Genomic DNA, 27704 nt, shown 5'->3' on the forward strand with positions numbered 1-27704 from the left:
ATCACAAAGGATCCAGCGGTATGTCTAATCATATTTCCTCCCCATTCACTGAGTGGATGAGGAATGGCTTTGAGGGTACCCGCCTGGTTGTGTTCCATGGAACCAGGGAAGGTCGCTCAGGAGTAAGTGGTCGAGAGGAGGTCCGGCAGCGATTTCCACTGTGGCCTCCCGTCGACCCGGGTTTGGATGGGAACCGCCGTCTCCCCATTGTGGACAGAGAAAGGAGAGGAGGCGCAAATCGGCTGAGCCAGCACCGCTGCGCAAGATGGCCGCCAACCGAGCACCACGAGGCAAGATGGAAGCCAGCCCCACACCACAGCACAAGATGGGCGCCAGCTCAGCGCCATGAGGCAAGATGGCCACCAGCCCAGCGCCACAGCACAAAGTGGTCACCAGTCCAGCGCCACAGTGCAAGGTGGCCGCCAGCTCAGCGCCAACACCCAAGATGGCCGCTGAGACATTTTTTTGAATATTTCTCCATCATGTCAAAGATCCTAGAGATTCCAAAAACTGTTCACGTCACGTCTGCTGAGCCAGCACCACAGTACAAGATGGCCACCAACCCAGCGACACTGCACAAGATGGCCACCAGCCTGGAGCTACTGCAGAGGATGGCAGCTACAGTGGGCTTTCCTGAGTTGAGTCAGGTTCCTGTTTACCCTCCGGAGTTGAGTCAGGTTCCAGTTGACCCTCCAGAGTCGAGTCAGGTGTTCATGGACCCTCCAGAGTCAGGGTTAGTCACCATCGACCTTCCAGAGTCAGGGTTAGTTACCGTTGACCTTCCAGAGTCGAGTCACGTTCCAGTTGATTTCCCAGAATCAAGTCAGATTCCTGTTGACATTCCAGAGTCGAGTCAGGTGCCCCTTGACTTTCCAGAGTTGAGTCAGGTTCCGGTTGACCCGCCAGAGTCGAGTCAGGTGTTCATGGACCTTCCAGAGTCAGGGTTAATCACCGTCGACCTTCCAGAGTCAGGGTTAGTCACCGTCGACCTTCCAGAGTCAGGGTTAGTCACCGTCGACCTTCCAGAGTCAGGGTTAGTCACCGTTGACCTTCCAGAGTCATGGCTAGTTTCTGTTGACCTTCCAGAGTCGAGTCAGGTGACCGTTGAATTTTCAGAGTTGAGTCAGGTTCCGGTTAACCCTCCATAGTCGAGTCAGGTGCTCATGGACCCTCCAGAGTCGAGTCAGGTGCTCGTGGACCCTCCAGAGACTCCTTCAGAGTCCTTCAGAGTCAAGTCAAGTCACTGGTGATCTTCAAGGACAGAGTCAAGTCACTGGTGATTTTCAAGGACTGAGTCAAGTCACCGGTGATCCTCAAGGACTGAGTCAAGTCACCGGTGATCTTCATGAACAAAGGCAAGTCACCACTTGATCTTAATGAACAAATACAAGTCACCATTGATCTTCATGAACAAATACAAGTCACCAATGATCTTCATGAACAAATGCAAGTCACCAATAATCTTCATGAGCAGAGTCATGTCAGCACCGATCTTCTGGAATCCAGTATAAACACCATGGGTTACCAGAGTTTCGTCCTCCCGTTGGTCCGGCCGCACGAATGTGGTGGTCTTCTGCTCCGCCTTGGGGGCCTTCAGCCTCGACCACAAGGATGTGGTGGTCTTCTGCTCTGCCCTGGGGGCTTTCTGCATCGACCACAAGGATGTGGTGGTCTTCTGTTCCGCCCTGGGGGGCATCTGTCATGACCACACGGAGGTGGTGGTCTTCTGCTCCGCCCCGACCACACGGTTGTGGTGGCCTTCTGCTCTGCCTTGGGGGGCATCCATCCTGACCACACGGAGGTGGTGGTCTTCTGCTCCAAACTCTGTTTGGTTTTCCCTTGGGTTCGGGTGGAGCATCTGGCAGCTGCTCCGTGGAGGAGGGGGTAATGTCACGCTGTCTAGTCTCTGTTTTCCTAGGTGTCCACTAGTGGGCTCACTTCCCCTTAGGCACTTCACCATAGGCACTATAATTCCTCTAGTCTGGTCCTGTCTTCACAGTAATTGCACTCCAGTTAATTGCAACAGGTGCTAGCAATCCATTGTCATTTAGCCTCCTTATAAATACCAGTCTTTCCCTGTTATGTGTATGGAGTCCTTACCCTTCATATGTCCAGTCTTCTCGCTTCCTGAGATTTGGTGTCTTCCTCACATTCTGAGTTCCCGTTCATATTCTTTTCTTGTTTGTTTGTTTTTGTTTGGACTGCATTTCTGGTTTTGACCATGGCATGTCTGACAACGAATTTGGATTATCCACAATAAAGCATACCTGTGATTGGATCTCTCGTCTCCCTGTGTTGTACTGGTCGCGAATCGTCACACAATCAAGTTAAACTAAGTGTCATGTTAACAGTTTGCATTGTATGCAGGAGCAAAATATTAAGCATATTAGCAGCAGCACTAAGCATCTGTGTTTATACTTTTTAATGAGCTGTTACTCTGCCTCTGGGACAGATGAAGTGGAGAAAAGAACAGCAGTTATCAAATGACTCAATTATGGGGTCCTTGTATGTTATATGTGCAGCAGCAGTATTTCTTTCCAAATACATTAACTTTGACATGTACATTACCACACCAATCCCTCCGAGAGTTCTCATGACAGACCCCCCCCCCCATTTCCATAATTAAATATATATTAAATATATATATATATATATATATATATATATATATATATATATATTGTTGTTGTTTTTATTTAAATGATCTCAGATGATAGCTACATCTATGCTATGAGTTCTACAAGACAATCATTTAAAGTTTATTAACTAAATGTACATATTGACCAGCTTTTATCTCTGCATACACACCCATGGCAGACCAGCTATTGACACTCTTGTCCGATGGCCTGTAAATGAACTTGCGTAGAGATGTGACGGCATTAGAGCCAACTAGTGTGTAACGACCAAATGCCCGGCAGTCCACCACACGGATGTTCAGAGGAGGGTGGAGGAGCTCGTTTTCTGGCAGGTCCTGAAAATCATGAACATTATCAAATATTTGTAGTGCAATCGACATCATTTTGAAAATATCTCATACTTTCTGAGTTCTAAACGTGTAAAATCTCACCACTTCAAACCACTTGACCAGAGTGCTGAAGTTGGGGTTTTTCTTGTAGTTCTGAATCAGCGCTGACTGAACACCTTTCCCTGCACACTCGATGTCCACACGGGGACGGTCAACTTGAGCCAGATTCACTCGCTTCAGGTCCCTCAGGCCCCAGAAGAGAACCTGCATGAATGTGTCATTCATTTATTGAGATAATTATTATTATTTTTTGGTGGTACAGGGGCATACAGAGGCTAAAACTCTTTGGTTCTGCACAAATCACATAGGATAAATTACATATGTTGGATTAAAAACAGCAAAATTCACCAAATGGTGAAAACTTTGTAGTGCTGTTAATTTTGTACGTACAATAATCGTGGAAGTTGCTTATCAAATATAAAAATATATTATTTTTGTTTTAGGAAGTTTCATTCATTTAACAACCATTTGATGCAAATTATGATAACCCAGGCCTCAATATGGAGTGTGTGTGTGTCTGTGTGTGTGTGCGCTCTCTTATGATGTCTGCATACCTCTCTACAATACCATTTTAAAATTTATAAGAAATTTAAAAACATTTGTAAAAAGCATTGGGTGAGGGGACTGGAAAATAAGGATAATTTTGACTTTCAGTCAACATCTCTTATAACAACATTTTATTTTCTTAGTGTAAAGAACATTTTAATAATCCTTTTTCCACTATGAGAACATTTTGTTACAAGGATATTAACGCTTCTTCCTGAAACCATTGCTGCCAACAAAGAACCACGATATTTAAGACTGTAGGTCAGCAATAGATAAGTGTTCTACTAAGAGCAATTCACCTCAATTCGGTATTTACTCAAGACAGGTCTTATGCCAATAGGAACAGGCAGGATTGGACCACGATCGAAATCTGAAGGGCCATCTATTGGGGGCAGGTCGGCCTTTCCAGCTGGTCCAATCTGAAAGATTTTCACAATACATAAGTATACATAAACACAGACAGACTAAGATTTAAACAGTTTCTTGTTCCTGTCAGATGCACCTGCAGCAGTTCAAAGGCCGCCAGCATTTCTCCTGCAGTGCAGTTCCCCCGGTAGATCTGGTAGTACTCCAGCTGAGGAGGGAAGCGTGGTGGCCCATAATACTCGTCTGACATCTTGGTTAAAGGTTTTGCAAATGTCCTGCCCATGAAATCGGCTTTCCCCTTGGGAAGTAGAATGGGATTGGAGATTAACCGCATTTAAGGAGGTGAAGGAAATGATTAATTTGAAAGATATCAGCACTCACGACAGTGTCCTGATCATAGATCTCGATGACGATTATAGGAGGATCATCTCTCAGTTCACCAGCCTCACCATAGAGCTCCACATTATCAAACACCAGCAGCTGATCCCATGTAGGACACAACGTCTCATTCAGGACCTGAGAAGAAATCAGCAGGTGTTAAACCTTCCTTTTCACTTCTTTATGCTGCAGATATTATGTGGCGTTGTACTACATCACATCTCAACAGTTCAATGGTCTACTGCTCAATAAGTAAAGCAGCACCAAACAGTTCAAGCCTATCAAGTGTTAGTGTACGTCCAAAACGAGACTTGGGTGTAAAATTAAAGTGTTTAAAATTAATTAATATGCTCAAATTCAAGTGTCATTTTTAATCATGTAAATATTATCATATGAAATTAAATTATGTTTTTGTAGCAAACAGTATGAGGAATTGTAATGTAAAGAAATTATTGAAAATTAAATTAATTAATATGTACATAAATTCATATTGTTCAAGTGAAACTTTTTAACCATATTTTTTGATCATCATAATTGTATCATATAATATTAAAACATTAAAATAAAAAATATTACTAATTAGTTTTATTTTCAGATTTAATTATCTTAGATATAAATAATATTATCTTAAATAGAACTATATTAACAATCATCATATTTAAAATGTCAGTAAATGAACTTACACTGTTTGAAGAAGACTTGATTTCACAGAATGCTCTGATTTATTCAGTAAATAATAAGAATAATGTAATCATATGTCATATAACATGAATACATTCAGATTTCATCTTTAACATTTATTAAGTTAATGATAAAATATTTTATATAAATATGAAGAAACATGCGCAGAGATATATACACAATAAGTATGACAAGTCTTTCAAAATGTGGTTCTGATTTGTTCATATGCATAAATGTGCTTATAACATTCAAATATCAGTAGTTAGTTGCCATGAAGGTTTTATCTCACCTCTGTGACCTGGCTGTGGGTGGAGAAAAAGACCCTGGCAAAAGGGTCTGACAGACCTGTGCTGTCAGCCGCAAACAGACTGCGAGCCTGGTACAAGTGAACCCTCAGCTGGAAGATCTGCTTCACTGTTAGCATACAATAAAAGAAAAGATTCTTATCACGATTATTACACAGACAATCTGAGGTCACTCATATAAGTTCTTTGGAATCTTACTTGTGTAGATCAGGCTTATAGGGGGCGAAGAATGTATGCCAGGCACTTTTACTGCCTTGTTCTCCTCAAAACCATTTGGTAGGCCGTTTAAGTAGTCCTTACGCTGCTTGTTCAAGCCGAGCCACAGATACAGCTCAGTTTTAGCCTGAACGGTCCAGCCTGCAGGTCCAAAGCTTTTCTTACCAGGGAGCTAAAAAGAGAAGAAAAGTAGTAAAAGAAAGTAAATTAGTGTTTGTTTCAGTTTGGGAAGTGCTCTTTTTCTGGAAGATCCTTCTACAGCACAGGGACTTCAGAAGCCTGATCAAGATTTGATAATGTTCAAAAATATTAAAAGTTATAGACACAGCTATAGTGCCTTGAATTTATATATATAAGTTTGATATAAAAATACATGAAATCAGTCCTGGAGCAATCTAGAAAAGTAAAGGGTTGAAAGTCACGTGTCTTACATGTTTCTATTTCAGATCTGAAAAAGATACCATGCAAAATTTGATTCCTGCAACCATTTTACTATGTCTAGTCCCCCCGCCACCAACTGTATTCCAGGGTTCTACAAACTATTTAGTCATTAAACATACCACATTTTTTCTAACATAGTAACAGTAACATTTTTTCAATTATATTGAAAACTAGAGTAAGTTCAATTAACAATAGACAGAAACTTAGACATCATTAAAGTGCTGTCCATTACGGTGGTACTAAATTGGTTGATATCATTGGCTAGAGAATCAATTATTCATTTTATGCACAGGCTGCTTCACTGCATTATGTGAGAAAGTGGTGTTCTTTATAAAAGAAGTGTTTAAGACACAAAACTATTTCTTGTTAGAACGCAATGAACTTGATACCTTTACTTCTGCTTTGCAAAATATATCACATCAGGGGAAAAAAACTAAGGAAGAAAAATATATGCCCAGAGCACCTTCCAGTGGTCACCACATAGAATACAAGGTAAAAAAAACGACATGACACACTGCTTAATAATTTAACAGCTTTTAACAAAAGAAAAAATAAACAAACAATTCCAGCAGAAAAACATTCTAGTAAATCAACATCCAAATTACAAACTACATCCAACCCTGAATATTTAATATAATTTTGTAATGACTGTGCAAAAATGTAACCTTAGGCCCAAACATATTATGCCTCAACCTGCAACACTGGCAGTATACCTCCACTGCTCTTGAAAAGTATATTTTATATTATAATAATATATTTGCCATGGTGTCTTCACCATGCAGTTGAATCCCATTATTGGTGTCAAACACTAATTTCTGATATAGGATGACTTACTCGATAAAAGCACAACACACAAAACATCTCAACAGCTACTATGGCAGACAAAAAAGAAAGAGAATAGCCCTGAGAAGTGGCACACCACAAAGATCAAAGTTTTTTCAAGTTATGAACAGTGTCCAACAAAACAAAAACAACAACAAAATAAAAATATCTGGGAAAGCATAGCCATAGCATCAAGATCCAGTCCACAGAGAGTGGGAAGTTGTGTGTAAAAAGTGCTATGATTTTGCTAGTGCAGCCAAAGCGAGAGGTGCTGCAGTCTGGAGAGACCAGGCAAGAGCAGGTGGTGGGCCCAGCTCTGTGCCTGGACTCACCCTAAACGAGAAAAGACCCAGGCAATCCTTGGAGAAGCAGCCTCACAGGGTATCTGGGGTGGTATAGATCTGAGGGCAAGTGTTGAAACCACTCCACTCCTTGATTCCTTGCACTCCCATTGTCTCCTACCATGCCAGCAGTGAATGGGCTTCTCCAGCACCAGCATCACCAAACCTGTCTGCACTTTCTTTGGCCTCCCTCCATTCAGGTTGCCCAGAACCAGGAATCCTGGAGAGGCTCTAGAAGGCGTTCTTCCATCTGATGTAACTGCAGTGAAAAACTGGTGGAGCTTGGTAAGGAGAAGTGGGACATGCTGCAGAGGATCGAGTAGGGATTACAAGAGGCCAGCAACCTTGCCCGGCCCATGCTGGAGGTGAAGAAGGTGTAGCTCCAGATTCTGGAAAAGCAGTATGTTTTGTCTGGAACTAAATTTCAAAGGCCAACCATTTCAGTTACAATCATAATTCCAGGTCAAGGTAAGTCTGCCAGATAATGGTCACCTTGATGTCCAGGATTGGCACCTTTGGTTCAACCTTGCTAAGAATTGGGACTACTTGGTAAGAAGTACTGCCCCCATCTTACTAGTTGGCCTTATCGGTGGCATTGTTCAGGACCTTGCTCAGCATTTCTTGGCAGTCCAGAACAGAGTCCATCAAGCACATCTTGCCCCGCATTGCAACCACCACAGTTTCCCTGTTGGGAAACCCGTGTCTTTCCCTTGACATAATTACTTCTTTCCAGTCTATCTGCATTGGTAATAGAAGGACCTACCACAGTGACTCTTCCAAAAATCTTTCCAAAAATTGGGGAAGTCGTGGCCTATTGGTTAGAGAGTTTGACTCTTAACCCTAGGATTGTGGGTTTGAATCTCGGGCTGGCAATACAACGACTGAGATGTCCTTGAGCAAGGCACTGAACCCCCAACTGCTCCCCAGGCGCCGCAGCATAAATGGCTGCCCACTGCTACGGGTGTGTGTTCACAGTATGTGTGTGTGTGTTCACTGCTGTGTGTGTGTGCACTTTGGATGGGTTAAATGCAGAGCATGAATTCTGAGTATGGGTCACCTTTATTATTTTACACATCACAAAAATCACAAAAAAAGTTTTGTAAAAGTCACAAGCTCAGACCATGGTACAGCAGCTGTGACCCTCCTCATACTTTTCTTTCGATTCCCATTCCTGGTATGAAATACTATGGCACAACAAGGCACTGTGTATGTTGTAACATGAGATGGCAGTTGTTACATCAATTCAATGGTTGTGACTATTTCCATAGGGACCCCGTCAGCTGATGTAAATCTCCATTCTCTTCTTCTGTGAATGAAGGTTACGTGCGTAACCAAGACATCATCATCTACATCCTTTAATAACATTTTCTTTCATCATAATGTGACAGCTTCATAAAGCAATTTGTGCCTAAACGTACTACAAAAATAGTTCAGAACAGACTGAAATGATCAGGCATCCTTTTGCAGATAAACTTGATTCACCCACACTGATACATTCATCAGCGTGGATAAAAGTTTTGAGTTGTTTTCATAATAAAACACATTTGGCCCCTTTCAAGATAAGCATCCTGACTTTAAATGCTTTGTAGATGTTTTAAGAATTTGTGTGCATTCATCCTAACCTTGAAAAAGATGGTCTGGACTTTTCCACAGTCCTTTCCGGTTTCTTCATCCACAGAAGAGAAGAGGATGTCTTTGGAGGGAACGCGGGCATATGCAATGCGTTTGTTGTTGCTTATCATCCATATGTAAATATCTGGAACACTATGCTGAGGCTATGATGAAAAACAAAAGGATTTACATTAATATTTTAACAGTGATATTAACTAATCTACATGGTTTCATAACATAGCATATTTTTATTTTATCAGCTATTGTGCACTACCTCATCAGACAAGAATCTCAGCTTGTGGAGGAAGTTTTGTGCCAGTTTTATTTTGTCTTTAACATTACTTTTCTTTACTTGTGATCGCATATTCTTTGCTTGCTGGCCCATGTTTTCCTGAAAGAAATTAGAACAAGCTTTAGTAACAGATATAAAAACAGGCCCCCAGAATCAGATTTTAACATTAGTTACTCTTAATATGTATTAGTAACAGCTGCTTTTACCAATTCCTGCATGCACAATTTCAGTCTCTCCCGGTCCAGTTTAGTCTTCCCAGCCTGATTCTGATCATTGTTTGCCAAAGTTACAAAGGTACTGAAAGAGATTCACTGTTATTTTATCTTTTCTCTGTCATAGATGGTTGAATGAAGATTTGTGAAAATATAAAAGTGGTTCTCAGGAAACAAATTTATCTTCTTAATTTTCATTTTAATCAACAATGTTAGTTCTGAATGATCAGGCTTTACTAACTACGACATACATTACCAGTCAAGTGGTTATTTGAAAAATGCTTACTGAACCTCCAAATGGAGCACAAAGAGCACTGTTTCCAGAGAACCACTCATAACTGTCTCAAGATTTGCAGAAATATACATGTATACAAACCTGCAGCCATTGCTGAGTTCCTCCAGGACTCCTCTGAGTCTGCGCTCAGGATAGGCTTTCTCTGTTTTAATGATCTCCTGCACATCATTCAACCCGTCTTCCTATAAGATGATAGAGAACACAGGTTTCAATCTCAATTAATAGATGTATTTTCACAGATGAACTGTAACCAGGTTTGTTATCGATAACTAAATTAAACTATAATGAAAAATGGTATTTAAGGTGAGACACTACTGGCAAACATCTTATTTTTTCATGCACAAGTCAATTTTGTGTTTTTGGGCTAATTTCCTTCCATAATTTGACTTCTTTCTGACCAGTGAAAAGAAAGCATCCAAAACAGATACTTAAGTTTTTGTTTTATTATTTCAGAAAATAACTCAAATAATCTATATTCATTGATTTATTACCAATTTATCTGCAATTCTGTCAATGATGTTAGCATTATAAAGTCGTCTTCTTTGGTCCTGCCACCAGCTCTTGATATAGATGCAGGGCTTCCTCTCAAAGTACGGGAGGTGGAAATAGTTTCTGCAGAAAATTAAAACCAGACATTTCACATGATTTTGCACTTAATTGCAAAGTAAAATAAATAAATGGGTTTTGGGTCATGTTGAGTAACCGAACCTGTCAGTGATGACTGGTTTCATTGGAGGAGTGGTGGAAACTGATGTCATATCTCCACTATCATCCACCTCCTCATCACTGGACCCGTGAATGAGCTCAGACTCCTCGTCATCTCCATCGCCACCCTTCTTATTCTTTGTTTTTGGCTTGGTTGGGGTATCGACTTCACTGCCATAGTTTCCTTGATTTGAGAGGATAGGAATAACTTTCATAGAAGTGAAGTGTATCATACCTGTGCACTGTAAAATATTAAGTTTTGAATTTGTAAAATAAAATAAAACAAAACAATTAAGATTATTGGAGTATGTTTTAACAAAAAAAAAAAAAAAAAAAAAATACTATTTCAGTCTTTCAAGCCAAATTCCATATTGACACTTCCTCCAGTAAAAGTGCTTCTCCTCTAACCTCTCACATCAAAATCCACACACATGTTTGTTTATAGCTGTTTTGGACTGTAAATGGTGCGTGATCTGTGCAGATTTCTCTCCTGATTCAGACCAGACCACTTTTTCACTGGAGGAAAAGTTATTATGGATTATGGTATTTAAGCCAGAAGCAATGGTTTGAAGTTAAAGGCAGATTTGTTTCTTACAAACATGCAGCTTTTGGCTTCACAAGCCATTAACTGATGGATTGGAGTGGTGTGGATAATTTTGGGATTATTGTAATATTTTTATCAGATGTTTGGACTCTCATTCTGATGGCACCCATTCACTGCAGAGGATCTATTAGTGATCATGTGATGCAGTGCTACATTTCTCCAAATCTGTTTCCATGAAACAACCAAACTCATCTATATCTTACATGGCCTGAGGGTCAGAACATTTTCAGCAATTTAATTTTTGGGTAAACTATTCCTTTACAGACAATTAATGGTCCTCTCATGTAAAAGTTAGAGGGGTTTGTATTTTAATGTGTTTTAATTCATATTGAATTAACCAGAACATAAGAAGGCTGAACTTGTCAAATGGCATTTGAGACATTGTTTATTAATATCATCTACTTTAGTGTTTCAGCGATTTGCCCATATACTTTGTGTATATATCGAACTAAAATATGAAAATGTTTTATTAAAAAGTACACTCACAGAGGTAATATAAATTTATTTATTCAGTAGCATTCTGAACAGTGAGCAACTCTGACCTCAATTTAAACCCTGATAACTATTTAAGACTGATATCTACCATAGATTTTACCTATTGTAACCTCAAAGTTGATGGGTTTGTCTCCAATCTTCCTGTCAATCATAGTGGCTTCGAGGAAACATCCAAAGAGAAAGAACTCTTCAAGTTTTCCTGTGGCATTCTAGATATAAGCAACAAACAATTGATTAAATAATGTTTTGTGAATACACCCTAAAAAGGTTTTCAGAGTATGCTTTAATAAGAAAATATCACTTCAGTCTATGTACTTCAACATTTCATGTTAATACAATGCATTAATTGCCATTGCTTTGTTAATAAATCATATAATTTACTAGCAATTTCTGAGTGAAATTTGTTTCTGCAGCATTTTTTATGTGTAAGATTAGGCAAAAGTGATATCACTGTGCTCATAAACAATTCAAAACAGTTCTGTTTTCTCAAAATGATACAATTTTTAACAGCAAGTCACATGCAGATTGAAGTCTAACTTTGGCTCTGACTGTGTAGATGATTGTCTTGCAGACAAAGAACTAATACAAGTATTGTTGCTAAATTAATAATGTAGGGCGATAAAAAAAAGTCAATTAATTATTCACTTGGGCTGTCGAACACCCTGTATATGGATCGCTTACATCTGGGATGTTGGGTATCCCCTCCACCTGCACCTCAGTGGAGCTCATTACATCAGGAGAGGAGGTGTCCAGTATCTCCACAGACAGACTGATCAGCAGCCGGGCCCTGAAAGACACCCCTTCCCCTAGTCCTTCATTCAGGTCCTGGTACTCGTCCATGAGCGTGTAGCTGCGTGTGGACCCGTACATGTTGGCCCAAGCCGGCCCAAGAGTTGGAAGAAAGCCTATCAATAGAAACGGGATCATGTTTTTCATCTTTGACCATTTGATCAATAACATTCCATGACTTTTATAGTTGTCTGTAATTACTGGATAAGGATTTTTACAAATATTTACATAATGATCTTGAACAGCAATGTAGTGAAGGCTTTGTGTGATAATATAATATCCAAAGCAAAACATAATAAACAACAAGAAACAAAGTAAATACACTACTGGTCTAACATTTGGAATAAGAAATTATTTATGTTTGTGTGTATGTGTTTTTGGAGGAAGTGTGCATTTATTTGATCTTAAATACAGCAATATTGCTAAATATTATTGCAATTTAAAATAACTGTTCCTCTTCAGGAACTCGAGCTGCGTCGAGAACGTTAGGGGAACGCCTCCAGCATGACGTCTCTGAATAACGTGTGTAAACAGTCGAATGGATGGGCGAGACGTCATAGGTGGGTGACGTCAGAGACCAGGAAGCATAAAAGCATGAGCGGCGAAGCCGGTAATCAGCCTTGTGTCTTTAGCAAGCGCTCTGTGAGTGTGTGTCATCCACTAACTGTTTGTGAGTCTTATTTAGTGTCGTTTGTCCACTGATAAAACTCCATCGTCAAAGCTTCAATCTAGAGAATTTGGTAACACTTTACTGCACACTATTAATCATTAATTAAGCATTAGTAAACAGATAATTCATAATTATAAAGCATTAATAGACAGTAATAATCAGTTTATAAATACAGATATAAATGCTTTATTCTTGATTTAAAAGCATATCTATAATGTGTAATTTCATACTTTATTCATGATCAGTTTATAATTTCTCAATGAAGTATAGCATTATTTACAAACCAATTATTTAGTAGTTGCCAGTGATATATAAGATCACAAGAAATGTAGTAAATTCAGGTAGTTATAAAGCATTTAGTAGCGGTCAGTTAACTATTTATGTGAGCTCATCTAAAGTGAGGACTAGTTATGCCTTGTAAAGCATTTATAAAGGATATTTAAAGGCTCAGTTATCTTCTAAACAAAAAAACGGAAACAAACACAACACAGTGATACAGAACATAGAAATAGAAACAGCCTTTAAATATCATTTGTAAAAGCTTTACAAGGCATAAATAGTCCTCACTTTAGATGAGCTCACATAAATAGTTAACTAACAACTACATATGTTTTATAACTACCTGAATTAAACCTGAATTACAGTAGAAATACATGTTAATAAACCATTTATTAACACCATAAGTAATTATTACTATATGTCTGAATAAAAAGATGTATAAATAGTTTTATTAGTTTATTAATCATTTACTTACAATTTCTAAGTGATCTTATGAACCACTGACAACTCCTTAATAACTGGTGTGTAAATAATGCTATACTTAATTTAGAAATGATAAATTGATCATTAATAAAGTATGAAAAAACAATTATTAAATACATTATAGATATGCTTTTAAATCAGGTATAAAGCATTTATATCTGTATTTATAAACTGCTTATAAATGTCTATTAATGCTTTATAAATGATGAATTAACTGTTTCCTAATGATAAACTAATGATTAATAGCATGCAGTTATTATAAAGTGTTACCGAGAATTTTTGGGCGAGGGCAGGCAGCGTTCAGGCTTTGTGTTTTCCCTGCCAGCAAAAAATAAAATAAAAAAAAAGGGTAGGGACACGTGCAGTTCGTGTGTTGTTTGCTTGAGAGTGAAGCGCGCAGTGTCAGCTCTCGAGGGAGTTGACAACTGTGATGCGAGCATTTTGCACCACTCTCAGAAGGCTCTCTTTGAGGAGGGAGCCTTCACTGGCGTTTCTTGCGGTGCCAGCCCTGCCTTTGCCAAGACGGAATGGTGGTTGTGCTCGCGGGTTTCGCTTTCGGATCAGCTGGAAAGAAATGTAGAGCTCGCCAGTTGCACAAGCACCAGTTGCACAAGCACCAGTTACACAAGCATATTATGCCTAATATTATAATGAGCAGCATTAATGAGGAGCGGAGCTCACACAGTCGGCTCTTGGGGGGCGCTTACAGTCGCGCTGCAGCTGAGGCACGGTGGTGACCGCGATAGCGGGAATCGCACATGGTCTGGCAAACGGGTTGGAGATGGCTAACCCTATCTCCACCCGTGTTCACTAGATCTAGAGCTCGTTCTCAAGGATTGGAAACCCACGCTGCAGTTGCGCTCCCAGGTCGAAGGCATCTAGTGGTTCTGCGGACCATCATTTTCGCTGGATAGCCTTCGTCATAACATCCTGATGCCTAAGGCCTAGGACGTTTTGAGGGCCAGCTTCCTCTGGGGAAGAGTGGTGTACACTGCATTACACAGTGCCTGTCACTTATCAGTGCCCTCAGGAGATCGATCTGCCAATCCTGCCGGTGTTCCAGGGCACAGCGGTCTCCGGTGAGCGCTTCTCTCAGTTACCGCCAGGAAACATAGCGGTGCTAAGAGGCTCACAACCTCCTGGGAGGTTTCCAGAGCAGCTAGTTCGGCCATCTCCTGTCGGTGCGCCGATTCAGGGCACCAAGCTAACTGCTCTTATGACACCAGAGATCAGTCTTGAGAGGCTGTTTCCCTTAGTAGACTATATTGCAGCGTGGAAACTACTGCCAAATGTGTCTCAGTGGGTCCTGCACACTGTAGTGAGAGGCCACAGAATCCAGTTCTAGTGGGCCCCAAGCAGGCTCTGGTAATTGAACAGAAGTAGACTCTCTCTGAGGACAGAGGCCTTCGAGCTGGTCCCCCCTTGGGTTGCAGAGTCCGGGTCCTACAGCTGGTACTTCACAGTTCCGAGGAAGGATGAGGTGTTGTGTCCTTTTTTTAGATCTGCGCTTTTTGAACCTCTCAGTCAGGGGACTGAAATTCAGCAAACTTGCACAGGCCAAGTCCGAGGACTGGTGTTTCACGATCTATCAAAAACATGCACTTATCTCCATCCTTCTTCCTCAGAAGTTCCTGAGGTTTGCCTTTGAGGGCAAAAGCCTACCAATACGGATCTTCCTCTGGCCTTGCACACTCACCCCAAACTTACACAACTCAACCACATTGATGATTGGTTGATATTAGCTCATCCATATGTTGTTCTCGCTCACATGAAAGAGCTGGGGTTAAGACTTAACGCCAAGGAAAGTGTGCTTTCTCCAGTACAGAGAACCACTTATCTGGGTGTGGTGTGTGATTCGACCATGATGCAGGCACGTATGTCACCTGCTCGGATCAAATCGATCATCACTGCAGTCACGAGAGTGAGAGAAGACCGGTCACTCACTGTCAAGCAGTCTTGGAGATTGCTGGGTCTGATGGCAGCTGCGTCCAACGTGAATGCTATTGGCCTTCTGTACATGAGACCCCTACAGTGCTGGCTCAAGACCAATGGATTCTCCTCGAGGGGAAACCCACTTTGCATGCTAAAGGTCACGCGGCGGTGCCTACGTGCCTTAGACATGTGGAGAAAACCTTTGTTTTTGTCTCAGGGCCTGGTGATGGGAGCTCCTTGTCACCGCGTAATGCTAGCAACGGAAGCATCCCTCACCGGCTGGGGTGCTGTCATGAGTTGCCACCCTGCCCACCGTCTGTGGAGTGGCTGCCATCCGACATTGAGGCAGGGGCCGAGGCCCGGGGAATGGCAGCTTCACACCGAGGTGATGAAGCAGAGTTGGAGAGGTTGGCCAGACTCAGGTGGACCTGTTTGCGACTCGAGGGACATCGCACTGTCCCCTCTGGCTTCCTTTGACTGATCCAGCTCCACTGGGGTTGGACGCCGTGGTACAGATGTGGCTGAGGCTTCATCTGTACATTTTCTCTGTATGAATCTGGCTGCTGTCAGTAGCCCCGTTCTGGCTGGGCTGGGTATGGTTCCTGGGCCTAATTTCTCTTTTTGACGGCACTCCATGGGAGGTTCCCATCAGGAGAGATCTCCTCTCGCAGGCGGAGGGTGCGCCCCCCCCCCCCATGGAGCTTAGAGGCTGTAGGTGTGGTCTCTATGGAGGCACAGCTCTTAGCTTTCGGTCTTTCAACCGAGGTTGTTGAGACCATTCTCCAATCCAGAGCTTCTCCATTGAGGAAACTGTATGCCTTGAAGTGGAAGCTTTTCACTTCTCTTTGCAGGGAGACCGCAGCTCGACCCAGTTAACTGCCCGGTTGGTGTGGTTGACCCACTCCACCCTGAAGGTCTACATGGCGGCCATGGCAGCCTACCGCGCCCCTCTCAGTGGCCAGTCAGTGGGCAGAGACCCTCTGGTTAAATGTTTCCTCCATGGTGCGCTGAGGCTGAGAAGCTTATGCTAAGCAGTGATAAAGATGCTATCCTAAGTCTTGAGTCCTCTGATCTCCCCTCTCTTGAGGGTCAAGACTCACTCCATCTGAAGTTGGCCATTGGTCGGGTTGTCCCCGATAACTGTCAGGCTCCTCTCCTTCTCTTGCTTTAGCTGTGCTCTTCCACACTAGGCAGAGATTTGAAAGTCTCCCGCCTATGACGTCACCCGCCTATGACGTCTCGCCCATCCATTGGACTGATTACACATGTTATTCAGAGACATCATGCTGGAAGCGTTTCCCAAACATTCTCGATGCAACGTCTTGTTCCTTCGAGGAACCAGGGTTACATACGTAACCTTATGCTGTGTTCACACCAAACGCGAATAGAGCGTCAAATTCGCGTCTACTGTGCCTAGTTTGCCGCTTGACCATTTTGAGATCATTCGCTTCATTTGCGCGAGTAATTCGCTTCATTCGCGCGTGAAATTAACTTCACAACAGACGCAAATTCGCGTCATGGGGGGGCTTCTGCCAGCTGAGTTCACACAGCATTTTCAACCGCCATTTTTATTCTGATAATTTTCAAAATATTACTGTTATTGTGTCATGAAATGTAGTTTTAAAAGTATTTCAGGCGAGAACGTAGTTGTTTTAAACTCAAATATGCGGTTTATTTATAATGACAGCGTCTATTTAAAAAAATGTGTTTCGCCGATCTCGGAGATGAGCTCCATGCGATTAGCGGGAGCTCCGTCATCATGTATCCGCCGAGAGCAGCCTCACCTCGGATAGATCTTCTGACATTTGCCACTGGCTCTGATGTCTCTTTAGTGGTTCAAGAAAAAATATAATTCGTTCGGGGTAAAATGAAACGTTTCTTATCTTTGGCCTTTATTCAATTTATCTATTAATATATATATATATATATATATATATATATATATATATATATATATATATAGGTCCTTTTTATTCCTGTTTATTTTGTCATATAACTCCGGTTGACTGCTCACTGACAACATCAGTCGTTTCTCCTTGTTGAATGAGTGGAGAAGGGTATTCCTGCACAATATTCCTTCTTTGCATTGATTTAACATTGAAATCATTCGCGCTAGACGCTCTATTCGCGTTTGGTGTGAACACAGCATTAGACGTTTTCTGTGTTTTCTGTAAATATATGTTATATTGTAATTGATTGCTGTGACCAAAGCTGAATTTTAATATGCATATTTGCTGCTCAAGAAACATTTCTGAGTATAATCAATGTTGAAAACAATTGTGCTGTTCAATATATTTGTAGAAACTGATTCACCATTTTAAAATAAACAGCACAACTGTTTTCAACATTGATAATAATCATAAATGTTTCTTGAGTAGCAAGTCAGCATATTAAAATTATTTCTGAAGGATTATGTGACACTGCAAATAAAAAACAATTATTCTAAATTTTAATAACAATTCACAAAATTACTGTTTTACTGTATTTTTTATCAAATAAATGCCTGGCTGGGCAAAAGTCATAATTATTCCCAACTTCTGCATTGTAGTGTATTACATTTGCAGACTTTGCCAAGGTGTTAAGGAAGTCCTTATACCTTTGTCTCCATCATTAGCAATCTTCTGCAGGTCAATGAAGTGCGTTCCGATGGCCACATCGTTCACTTTATCCGAATCACGGAGCTGGACTTTCATTCTCCGGCACAGTGGTGGAAACTGCTCAGTGAAAACTATTTGCTCATTCCAGATAGGCTCATAGCTGCTCTTCTGAATTGAAGTTTTACCCTGCATTGTGGACAGATTAAATAGATCAGTGGGTCAAAAATATTGATGCCTACTCCTTCTGAAACAGAAGCATACTTTAGCATACTTTTAAAATAACTTCTTAATAAGGACATCGTTTACATGAAAAGAATATACTTAATTGTGTGAACTAAATGCAATGTTTTTGGTCTTCAGTTTCATAGTTCATTTGAAAATATTATTTAATGAATTTTTAATATTGTGCAAAATGAGTTTTATTTAATAATTAAACATTTTCCATCATTAAACTATTTAAATTTTTCATATATAGGCATTATATTAGTCACTCTGTACACCATTAAAACTAATTAGTTGACCATTAGTAAGAATTCTGCCTACCTTCTGCCCTGCAAATTGCACTTGGATATATGGATCAACCAAGTCCTTATTTTCTCCAATGAAAGCTTTTTTGACATTTGCCATTATGCTGGTGTTCATTTTGGGCAACCCCTCGGCTCGGTAGATTTTCAAATAGAATCTTGCCCATTGACGCTCAGCCGGGACGTCTTCCGGCAACAGAAGATTACTGGAACAAGAAAGTAATCAATGAAGAAGAGATTTGTGTCTTTGCAAATAGATTCGCCTTTAAATAATTAATACATAGTTGGATGAAATTATCAGAGTGTTCTCAGCATTTATAATGTGTGAAGGGGGTAAAATAATAAACCAGAATCTCGGATTTTACATTTTAATGCAATACTACCACACGTCTACCACAAGTGTATATTTATTTCACAGGGCTTTCAAAATAAGTTGGCAATACTTGAGTTTGGAGTTTGTTAAGTGTATGGTTTAGTAACAGTGATGATTTTCTTGAAATATAACATATAACATTAACAATGTAGGAAGATTTTTTTTTACCTCTCAATGTCATCCTCATCTGTCTCATTTGCTTTGTGGGGAGTTTTGATAGTGTCGCCCTTCGCCACAACTGCGATGTCACACTTGACATAGCCTTTGCATCCAGCAGTGATATCATCGGGGTCACATAAAGTGGCCCATTTGTGGAAAAACTGATGTTCTGTAAATGTAAAGAAAGAAGAAGAGAAAAAAAAACATGAAAAAAAAATTGTCTTAGAGATATATGGTCCACAAAGTGAGAACTTTATCCACCTTATTTTTAACATTAGAGCGGTGTGGTCATTTGTAACTTGAATGTGCTAGACTTATAGTGTCATTATTTGCATATTTATTTTGCTAGTACAAAAACAATCTTTTAGGCTGCTTTATATTGCAAATAGGTAATTGTTATCATATAATTTTCATTTATACGCATAATCATAAAGTCTGGTTTGTAGTGTTATTTTTCTATTTATTTCTCTACAGTGGCTAATGAAGCAGAAGTCTTGCACATTCACAGAAAATTGCTTATTTCTGTGTTTTCAAATAAGGTGGATAGAGAAGCATGATAATACCAGTTACCAGGTTGTGTATAAACTGTGCCCACGTCAAGCTTGAAGCTCCCGACCAGCGTACCACTTCGCAAAAGATTCTTAGAATGGATAACCTTTATAGACACATTTTTTTAAAACAGGTTAATGACTTTTATGAAAAATGCAGGATTTAACTATTCAAAATTGATTTTTGTTGCTACTTACAGAAACTTTCAGGATCTTGTCAAACAGGACATCAGGAGGAACGTGGAAGTCAAAAACGAAGTACTGAGAAAAAAAAGGAAGATTTAATCAAAACATATAAGCAGTGAATGGGTGCCGTTAGAATGAAAGTCCAAACAGCTGATAAAAACATCCCTATAATCCACACCACTCTAATCCATCAGTTAACATCTTGAGAAGACTTTAAGATGTTTTAAGATTGTGGATCATTTTGATGTTTTTATCAGCTGTTTGGACTCTCATTCTGGTGGCACCCATTCACTGCAGAGCATCCACTGCTGAGACAGGGATGCAATGCGATACTTCATTTCTACAAATTTGAAGAAACATCATCCTAATCTTGTAGCGGGAGCACATTTTCAGCAAATGTTAAGCTTTGGGTGAACTACTACTTTAAAGGGGTGGTAAGGGGTATAATGGTGTTTTGTGTATGCAGAGTTGTTCACAGTGTTAAAGAGATGGATTCTCATGCTAAACATGGCCAAAGTTGTAAAAAAAAGTCTGAGACTGAGACTTTCTGTGATGAAAATCTTACTTCCGGGTTGGTACAAGTTTCGGCTGGTTTTTTTCGATCGCGGATCTAATGAAATAGACCAGAGAGGAACATAGAGCGGAACTCCTGATAGGTAAAAATTGAATGCACTGTAAGTCGCTTTGGATAAAAGCGTCTGCTAAATGCATAAATTAAATTTTTTATTTAATTTAATAAAATGTAACTTTTTAAATGAGCATTTCTGTCAGAAAAGCGCGCACACATTGGCCAGAGAAGAGCGAGACCGCGCACATCAACGCGCTTCAAAATCGTCGGCAGCGCTGCGTAGGATTTGTTCGAGAATGCCTCCAAATAAGTGCGTTTTTGGATGTGACGGAAAGTTGACCATGTTCAGCTTCCCCAAGAACCCAGCGTGACACGAACAGTGGATGCAGTTTGTTGTTCCGGGGCAGGAGTGTATCAAGTGTGTTTGTGTGTTCTGGTCATTTGAGTGACAAATGTTGTATAAACAAGGCCCAAGTCAACTCTTGACATGGAGCTGTCCCGTGATAAAAGACCCTATTCATGTAAGTACAACTGTATCAGATTTCGGTATTTTGTTGGAAATCGGCACATAAGTGAATAAATGTTAATGGTAAAAACACGAAACAGCAGTATTATAGCAACGCCCACCACACGCCTCCAGGAGCTCGGCTTTTTCCGGAAAGATTCGGAAAGCTGTATTTTTCTTTTACAAATATGATAAAACTAAAGACTTTTTGGAGATATGAAGGATGCAGTACTACTCTACAGGTACTCAAGATTAACATGAGATTAGGTGAAACTGTGTATGTTATGTACCGTTTAAGATTATTATTATTCAGATAAATTTGAGTAGTTATTTGTCATGATCATTACTTTGCAAAAGGACAATATTAAAATCCTAAATTTAAAAGGAACATACCTCATTGTAGTAAGGGCAGTTGGTCGACTCCTTCATTGAGGTGTATTTTTTTTCATCACCAATTTCTACACACACCACTGGATCCATGTTCAGACCCACCAGCTGTCTGGCCTCTATAACAGTGACATTGACCTAGAAAGTGGGGCATGACACACATTTACAAATGTGATATGTGGTACTGTATGTGGATGGTTATCAAATATTCACAGCCTCAAAATTGGCACAATTTTTATATATGCATGATATAAAACTATAGGATTAATTTATGCATGTCTCAAATGCTGTAAGATCTTATCTATTCACTAATATCACTTTTCTTTGAGTTCAATGTTTTTGAATCAGCAGATGTTTTGTGATTTTTAGTGTTGTGCATTACATGAAGCTCAGACTGGTTTAAGCAGAAGCTCCACAGGCATAGTTCCCAATCGATACTTCATCCGTACTGCGTCTGCAAAGACGCTATGAGGAAAACTCCTTTTACTCTGAATACTGAAGTCTTTTCAATAACACAGTGTAACTGCAGGGCCATTGATTCGTGCAGTGAATTAAAAAGGAACCAATGGGTCAGCAGCAGAGCTGCATGATCCTATGGCAGCAAATCCCGCCACCATAGGATCCTCAGATTTCTTCTCCTTCAGCGATGACTGCAGATCTTCGCAACGAGACTCGCCGTGAACAAGCCATGCAGCAGATCAAGACCCCTTCCTGCTCTTCTGCAGCAGCTGTGGTCTTCCTGGTCCCCTTCCACTATCTGGCGATTTTCTATATGAGCACATTCTTGAGCAAATTTCTGGCGTTGTTGCAGATGGCGCACCATTCTTGTCACTCACGCAGGGCTCCCTGCATGCCTCTGACGGTCACCGTGAGTGCATCTCATGCTTGGCTGGCGGCCACACTGAAGCTGCACTGAGATGGAATGTCCTCATTGCGAGGATATGAGTCGCGCCTCTCTGTACTCACGGATAGCTTTCTTTTCAGTAAGCAACTCCACCCCTCGTGCCCTCGCGCCCTCGTGCCCTCCAGCTTCCTTCATTCCAGAAGTCTGTCAGGAAAAAGCAGCAGGGCAGAGGAACTCTGCACTCTGTGACAAGCGGGTCCACACTGGTTGAGCCCCCTCATGCCTCACTCTCTACTCACATAGAGAGGCTTCCCCTGTGATCTTCTCTCACCCAAACCAGCGTCCCTCTGTGGCTGCGAGCAATCTGGTCTCGTTCAATGGGAGCAAGGGTGAAGTCATGGATCACAGCATCTCTTTGGAGCATTCAGATGCGAAGGAGCTGTCAGGCTTGTCTTTCAGCTCCACCCCCCTGCTCACTGCAGAGCCTAGCGCAACTGTTCCATGTTCTGTCTAAAGCTGTGCAAGAGCTGGGTGTGGAGTGGTCTCCACCGGAGGAGCCCACCTGCAGCCTCCATTTAGTCCCCTCAACAACAAGCTTCACCACTTTTCCCAGAGGTCCACAATGAAATCACCATATCTTGGTGTGCCCCCTACTCTGCCTGACTTCGTGCCTCCTCTTGGTCCACCCTCACATCAGTCTACGGTGTATCTCTGCCCACCCATGATCATCAGCTGGAAGGTAAAGGCCACCCACCTGTCCAAGCTGTGTAGGATGACTTCAGCGCTCACTGGAAGAGCCTTCTCATCCACTGGACAAGCAGCCTCGGCACTTCACTCAATGGTGGTCCTACAGGCCTTTCAGGCAAAACTAAAAGACATTGCCGATGGCAATGTGTTTGTGGTAAATACCATTATGAAATGTGGACCCATTCAACATTTTCAGAAAGAGAGCAAATTTCCTCTTCCGCTTATCATGAGCATCGGGTCCCAACAAAGTGGCCTGTAGCTCGAACCGATCCAATCCCTTGCCACTTGGGCAGAGGTCTGGCAGGCCATCCCCAGAGTGTCAGACTTGGTTTTGGGGATAATAAAACGAGGTGATTCAGCCCGTGATTCAGCGGTGTGGTCTCTCCCTAGGTTCAGAGCCAGGAATCTGGATTTCCCGCTTTACAGGCCTGGATCCTTTCTGCATGATGGGCTCACTTTTGCTATATGGTAAAGCCAGTGCTTCAGGCATTTGCCTTCATTACTGTACATTGTTGGCCCTCACAGAGTTCTGAGGCAGCACAAAAATCTCTTGTAATGATTATTTAAGGCTGGGCTGACCTCTGTGAGTTTGATTCTATTGCCTCCTGTAGGGCTTCCCTGCAAAATACTTGGTCACTCTAGGCCCCATTTGGTGCTTAAGCGAAGTTCAAGTATTAGTCATTCCTCTACCATAGCATGGCAGGATTGTACTGGTTCCCCATAGCATTTTAGCAGACGCAGTACAAGTGAAGTATAAATAGGAAACGTACACGGTTACTAATGTAACCTTGGTTCCCTGAGATACAGGAATGAGTACTGCGTTGCTGGCCGTGCTATGCAGCTGCATGACTCATGTCGTCGCTTCAGGCGAAGTAACCTGTGGATCTTATGGCAAAATGCATGCTTTATAGGCAAATGCCCTGTCCAGTCTGGCAGGCTCTGGCGGGCTTTGTCACCATAGGCTCATGCAGCTTTTTTCGGACCCATTGGTTCATTTTTAATTCACTGCACAAACCAATGGGCATGCAGTTACACTGTGTTATTGAAAAGGCTTCAACCACAAACAAACACAATACTGACCGTCTTCATTTTCAACACTAAATCTATTGTTTAAACAAACTTTGCGTAAAAGGTGTATCATGAAATGTGTGCATATTCTGTTTTCTTTACAAAAAAAAAAAATCTCTTTCTGATAAAAATTACAATATGCTCTTCTACGTACTTGGAAATCCACTGGTCTTCCAGCACTAGGCTCAATCTTGATGTCAGGCTTTGATCTAAAAAATTAAGGACATTTTTTGATTAAAAAAAATAAAAAATAAAATAAAATTATATATATATATATATATATATATATATATATATATTTATATATATATATATATATATATATAGTTGATCAACTTGCCCTATACTCTAGAATGAAAAAAAAAAAAAAAAAAATATATATATATATATATATATATATATATATATATATATATATATATTTTTTTTTTTTTTAGAATGTTTATTATTTAACCACATAAATGTAATCCAGAATCTCAAATTTGACTTGGGTACATGTGACTTTATTATTGCTGGTCACCTTTTATTGGAGACATTGGTTGTGACGGCAGTGACTGATGCGAGTGAGATGGTGTCAGGGTCTGGCATCCTCATATCCTCCGTCTCCAGAATGGCCGGCTCATCTTCACAAGTCACATATGAAATATGATTTCATTATGGACAGCATTACAGTTTCTGTTTTATAATATTATTTTATAATATTATACAAGTATTGTATTTTATGTAACATCACATAATTATTTAAATGTATTAATCATTAATATATAACAATTCATATAAATTATACTATAATAAATATATTGAATAATTCACAATCATTTAAACAATTTCACACAATTAATATAATATTTGACCTTGACCTTTGCCATCATCCTTGGAAGCTCGATGCTTGCTTCGCTTCATTTTTATGAATTTGATTTATCCTCTGGGTATATGAATCTTTTGAACATGGAATAAAACATGGAACAAAAAATTTACATGTAACAGTAATGTCTTTATAATATTCTGTTGTTTTATTCTATTTCAATCAGCCAAAAATCCAAAAATAATTTGCCTTCATAAATTATGTTTATTGCCCTAACCCATCAGAAATTAGCAGATACATGAAGAATTTAATTAACAATTAATTAATTTGCACAAGCAGTATAATCATCAATCAAATAGACAAGTACATATACAACTGATAGATTACCTTTAAATAAACATGTTGAATGTTGGAAATTAGCAAAAAAAGAAACGAGAGAGAGAGAGAGGGAAACGTTATTATTATCAACTACATATTCCCCTCTGTACACTTAAAGTTAACCCATTTTGTTCAATCAAAACAATAATGGATTCTTTGCAGACAAACCATCCATTTTTACTTATTTTTAAATTTCTTCTGGTTTTTGTCATCTTTAAACAGTAATTATACTGTATATTTGGATTTTGTGATATGAAAATTGGAAGATATTTTTAGATAAAAGAAACTTACTTAACTGTAGCCTCTCACTGAAACATCCTCAATTCCACAAAAACAGTGAATTAACTTTTTATCCTATTGTAATTGTTTAATATTTACATTGGTACACCAAACACCACAACAGTTAAGCCAAATTTGAAAGCCACTGTCATTAAGTTACATAGGATTACAATGCTTGTTTTCCATGGCACAAACCAAACAAAAGACTTGTATGCAAATTCTGATGAAATACTGCACACTTACCGTACAGTGCAGCTGCTTCTTTGTTTCCTGAATCACATCTAGGAGTTTGCAGGAAGGATACACCGTTTCCGATTTTGAGATGTCTTAAAATAAATAGCCTACAAACTCATTACTAACATTTGGTTGACAGAAACAGAGAGGCCACAAAAGTAACTCAAAAAGAGTATGGTTTGGTCTAAGCCTGAAGATGGGCAGGAGAGATGTGATATGGCCATGAATAGTGTATGAGTGCTGAACCCGAGACTGTGGTAACTAGAACTAGTTCCTGATTAGAAAATACAAAAAACGTCCAAACCAAGTTAAGAGTAACAATTTAATTGATGTTCAACAAACAAACAAAACAAAACAAAAAAACAGATGCAATACGGATAAATAAATGCTAAAGCTTAGCTTATTGAATATCAGATCCCTTTCTACGAAAACACTTTTTGTAAATAATATAATCACTGATCATAATCTAGATGTGCTCTGTTTGACAGAAACCTGGCTAAAACCTGATGATTACATTATTTTAAATGAGTCCACCCCCCAAAATTACTGTTATAAACACGAGCCACGTCTAAAAGACAAAGGGGGAGGTGATGCTTCAATTTATAACAACGTTTTCAGGATTTCTCAGAGGACAGGCTTCAAGTATAACTCATTTGAAGTAATGGTGCTTCATATGACATTATCGAAAGAAATTAACGATAAATCCCCTGTGATGTGTGTACTGGCTACTGTATACAGGCCACTAGGGGACCATACAGACTTTATTAAAGAGTTTGGTGATTTTACATCCAAGTTAGTTCTGTCTCCAGACAAAGTGTTAATAGTTGGTGATTTTAATATCCATTTTGATAATTAAACAGATGCACTGGGATCAGCATTTAAAGACATTCTGAACTCAACTGGGGTTAGACAACACGTTTCAGGACCTACTCATTGTCGAAATCATACTCTAGATTTAATACTGTCACATGGAATTGATGTTGATAGTGTTGAAATTATGCAGCCAAGTGATGATATCTCAGATCATTTTTAGTTTTGTGCAAACTTCATATAGCCAAAATTGTAAATTCTACTTCTTGTTACAAGTATGGTAGAGCCATCACGTCTAAAAGATATCTTCCTGATGTATCCGAATTCCTTAGCATATCCAAAACCTCAAAACAACTTAATGATTCAACAGAAACTATGGGCTCTCTCTTTTCTAGCATTTTAAATACAGTTGCTCCTTTACGGTTAAGGAAGGTTAAGGGAACTAATATGACACCATGGTATAATGAGCAATTTCGCAGCCTAAAGACAGCATCCCACAAAATGGAGCGCAGCTGGAGGAAAACAAAACTAGAGGTATTTCGTATTGCTTGGCGGGAAAGTAACCTATCCTACAGAAAAGCATTTAAAACTGCTAGATCCGATTATTTTTCTTCTCTTTTAGAAGAAAACAAACATAACCCCAGGTATTTATTCAATACAGTGGCTAAATTAATGAAATAGACCATGGACTATATGCACTATAGACCCCCTGAGGAACAATTCCACTCATTCTCTACTACAGGAGAGGAAGAATTGTATAAACTTGTTAAATCATCAACCAACAACATGTATGTTAGACCCTATACCATCTAAACTCCTAAAAGAGGTGCTTCCAGAAGTCATAGATCCTCTTATGATTATTATTAATCCCTCATTGTCATTAGGATATGTCCCCAAAACCTTCAAACTGGCTGTTATTAAGCCTCTCATCAAAAAAACACAACTTGACCCCAAAGAACTAGTTAATTATAGACCAATCTCGAATCTCCCTTTTCTGTCTAAGATACTAGAAAAGGTGGTATCCTCACAATTATATTCCTTCTTAGAGAAAAATGGTATCTGTGAGGATTTCCAGTCATAATTTAGACCGTATCATAGTACTGACACTGCTCTCCTTAGAGTTACAAATGACCTGCTCTTATCATCTGATCGTGGGTGTATCTCTCTATTAGTTCTATTGGATCTTAGTGCTGTGTTTGACACT

General features: G+C 40.0%; 1 protein-coding gene across 3 annotated transcripts in view; it reads right to left on the minus strand.

Annotated features, from left to right (window-relative positions):
- LOC127975799 (otoferlin-like) overlaps window positions 1-24897 on the minus strand; it is a 39823-nt gene extending 14926 nt beyond the window's left edge. For all 3 annotated transcript variants that reach the window (XM_052579781.1, XM_052579782.1, XM_052579780.1), the window contains exons 1-24: window positions 24849-24897; window positions 24515-24617; window positions 24149-24203; window positions 21342-21473; window positions 19888-19950; window positions 19712-19796; window positions 19151-19310; window positions 18629-18815; window positions 18085-18271; window positions 12017-12240; window positions 11436-11544; window positions 10240-10420; window positions 10023-10143; window positions 9613-9713; window positions 9231-9321; window positions 9007-9123; window positions 8744-8896; window positions 5500-5689; window positions 5286-5410; window positions 4319-4453; window positions 4074-4235; window positions 3871-3990; window positions 3068-3229; window positions 2809-2971 (exon numbers count right to left, since the gene is read on the minus strand). In XM_052579781.1, coding sequence (XP_052435741.1) covers window positions 2809-2971; window positions 3068-3229; window positions 3871-3990; window positions 4074-4235; window positions 4319-4453; window positions 5286-5410; window positions 5500-5689; window positions 8744-8896; window positions 9007-9123; window positions 9231-9321; window positions 9613-9713; window positions 10023-10143; window positions 10240-10420; window positions 11436-11544; window positions 12017-12240; window positions 18085-18271; window positions 18629-18815; window positions 19151-19310; window positions 19712-19796; window positions 19888-19950; window positions 21342-21473; window positions 24149-24203; window positions 24515-24617; window positions 24849-24897 — 3175 coding nt within the window. The remainder of the gene's footprint in view (window positions 1-2808; window positions 2972-3067; window positions 3230-3870; window positions 3991-4073; window positions 4236-4318; window positions 4454-5285; window positions 5411-5499; window positions 5690-8743; window positions 8897-9006; window positions 9124-9230; window positions 9322-9612; window positions 9714-10022; window positions 10144-10239; window positions 10421-11435; window positions 11545-12016; window positions 12241-18084; window positions 18272-18628; window positions 18816-19150; window positions 19311-19711; window positions 19797-19887; window positions 19951-21341; window positions 21474-24148; window positions 24204-24514; window positions 24618-24848) is intronic.
- Between the last annotated feature and the right edge of the window lie 2807 nt (window positions 24898-27704).

This window comes from Carassius gibelio, chromosome B17, assembly GCF_023724105.1.
Source record: "Carassius gibelio isolate Cgi1373 ecotype wild population from Czech Republic chromosome B17, carGib1.2-hapl.c, whole genome shotgun sequence".
In the NCBI taxonomy this organism is placed as follows: domain Eukaryota; kingdom Metazoa; phylum Chordata; class Actinopteri; order Cypriniformes; family Cyprinidae; genus Carassius; species Carassius gibelio.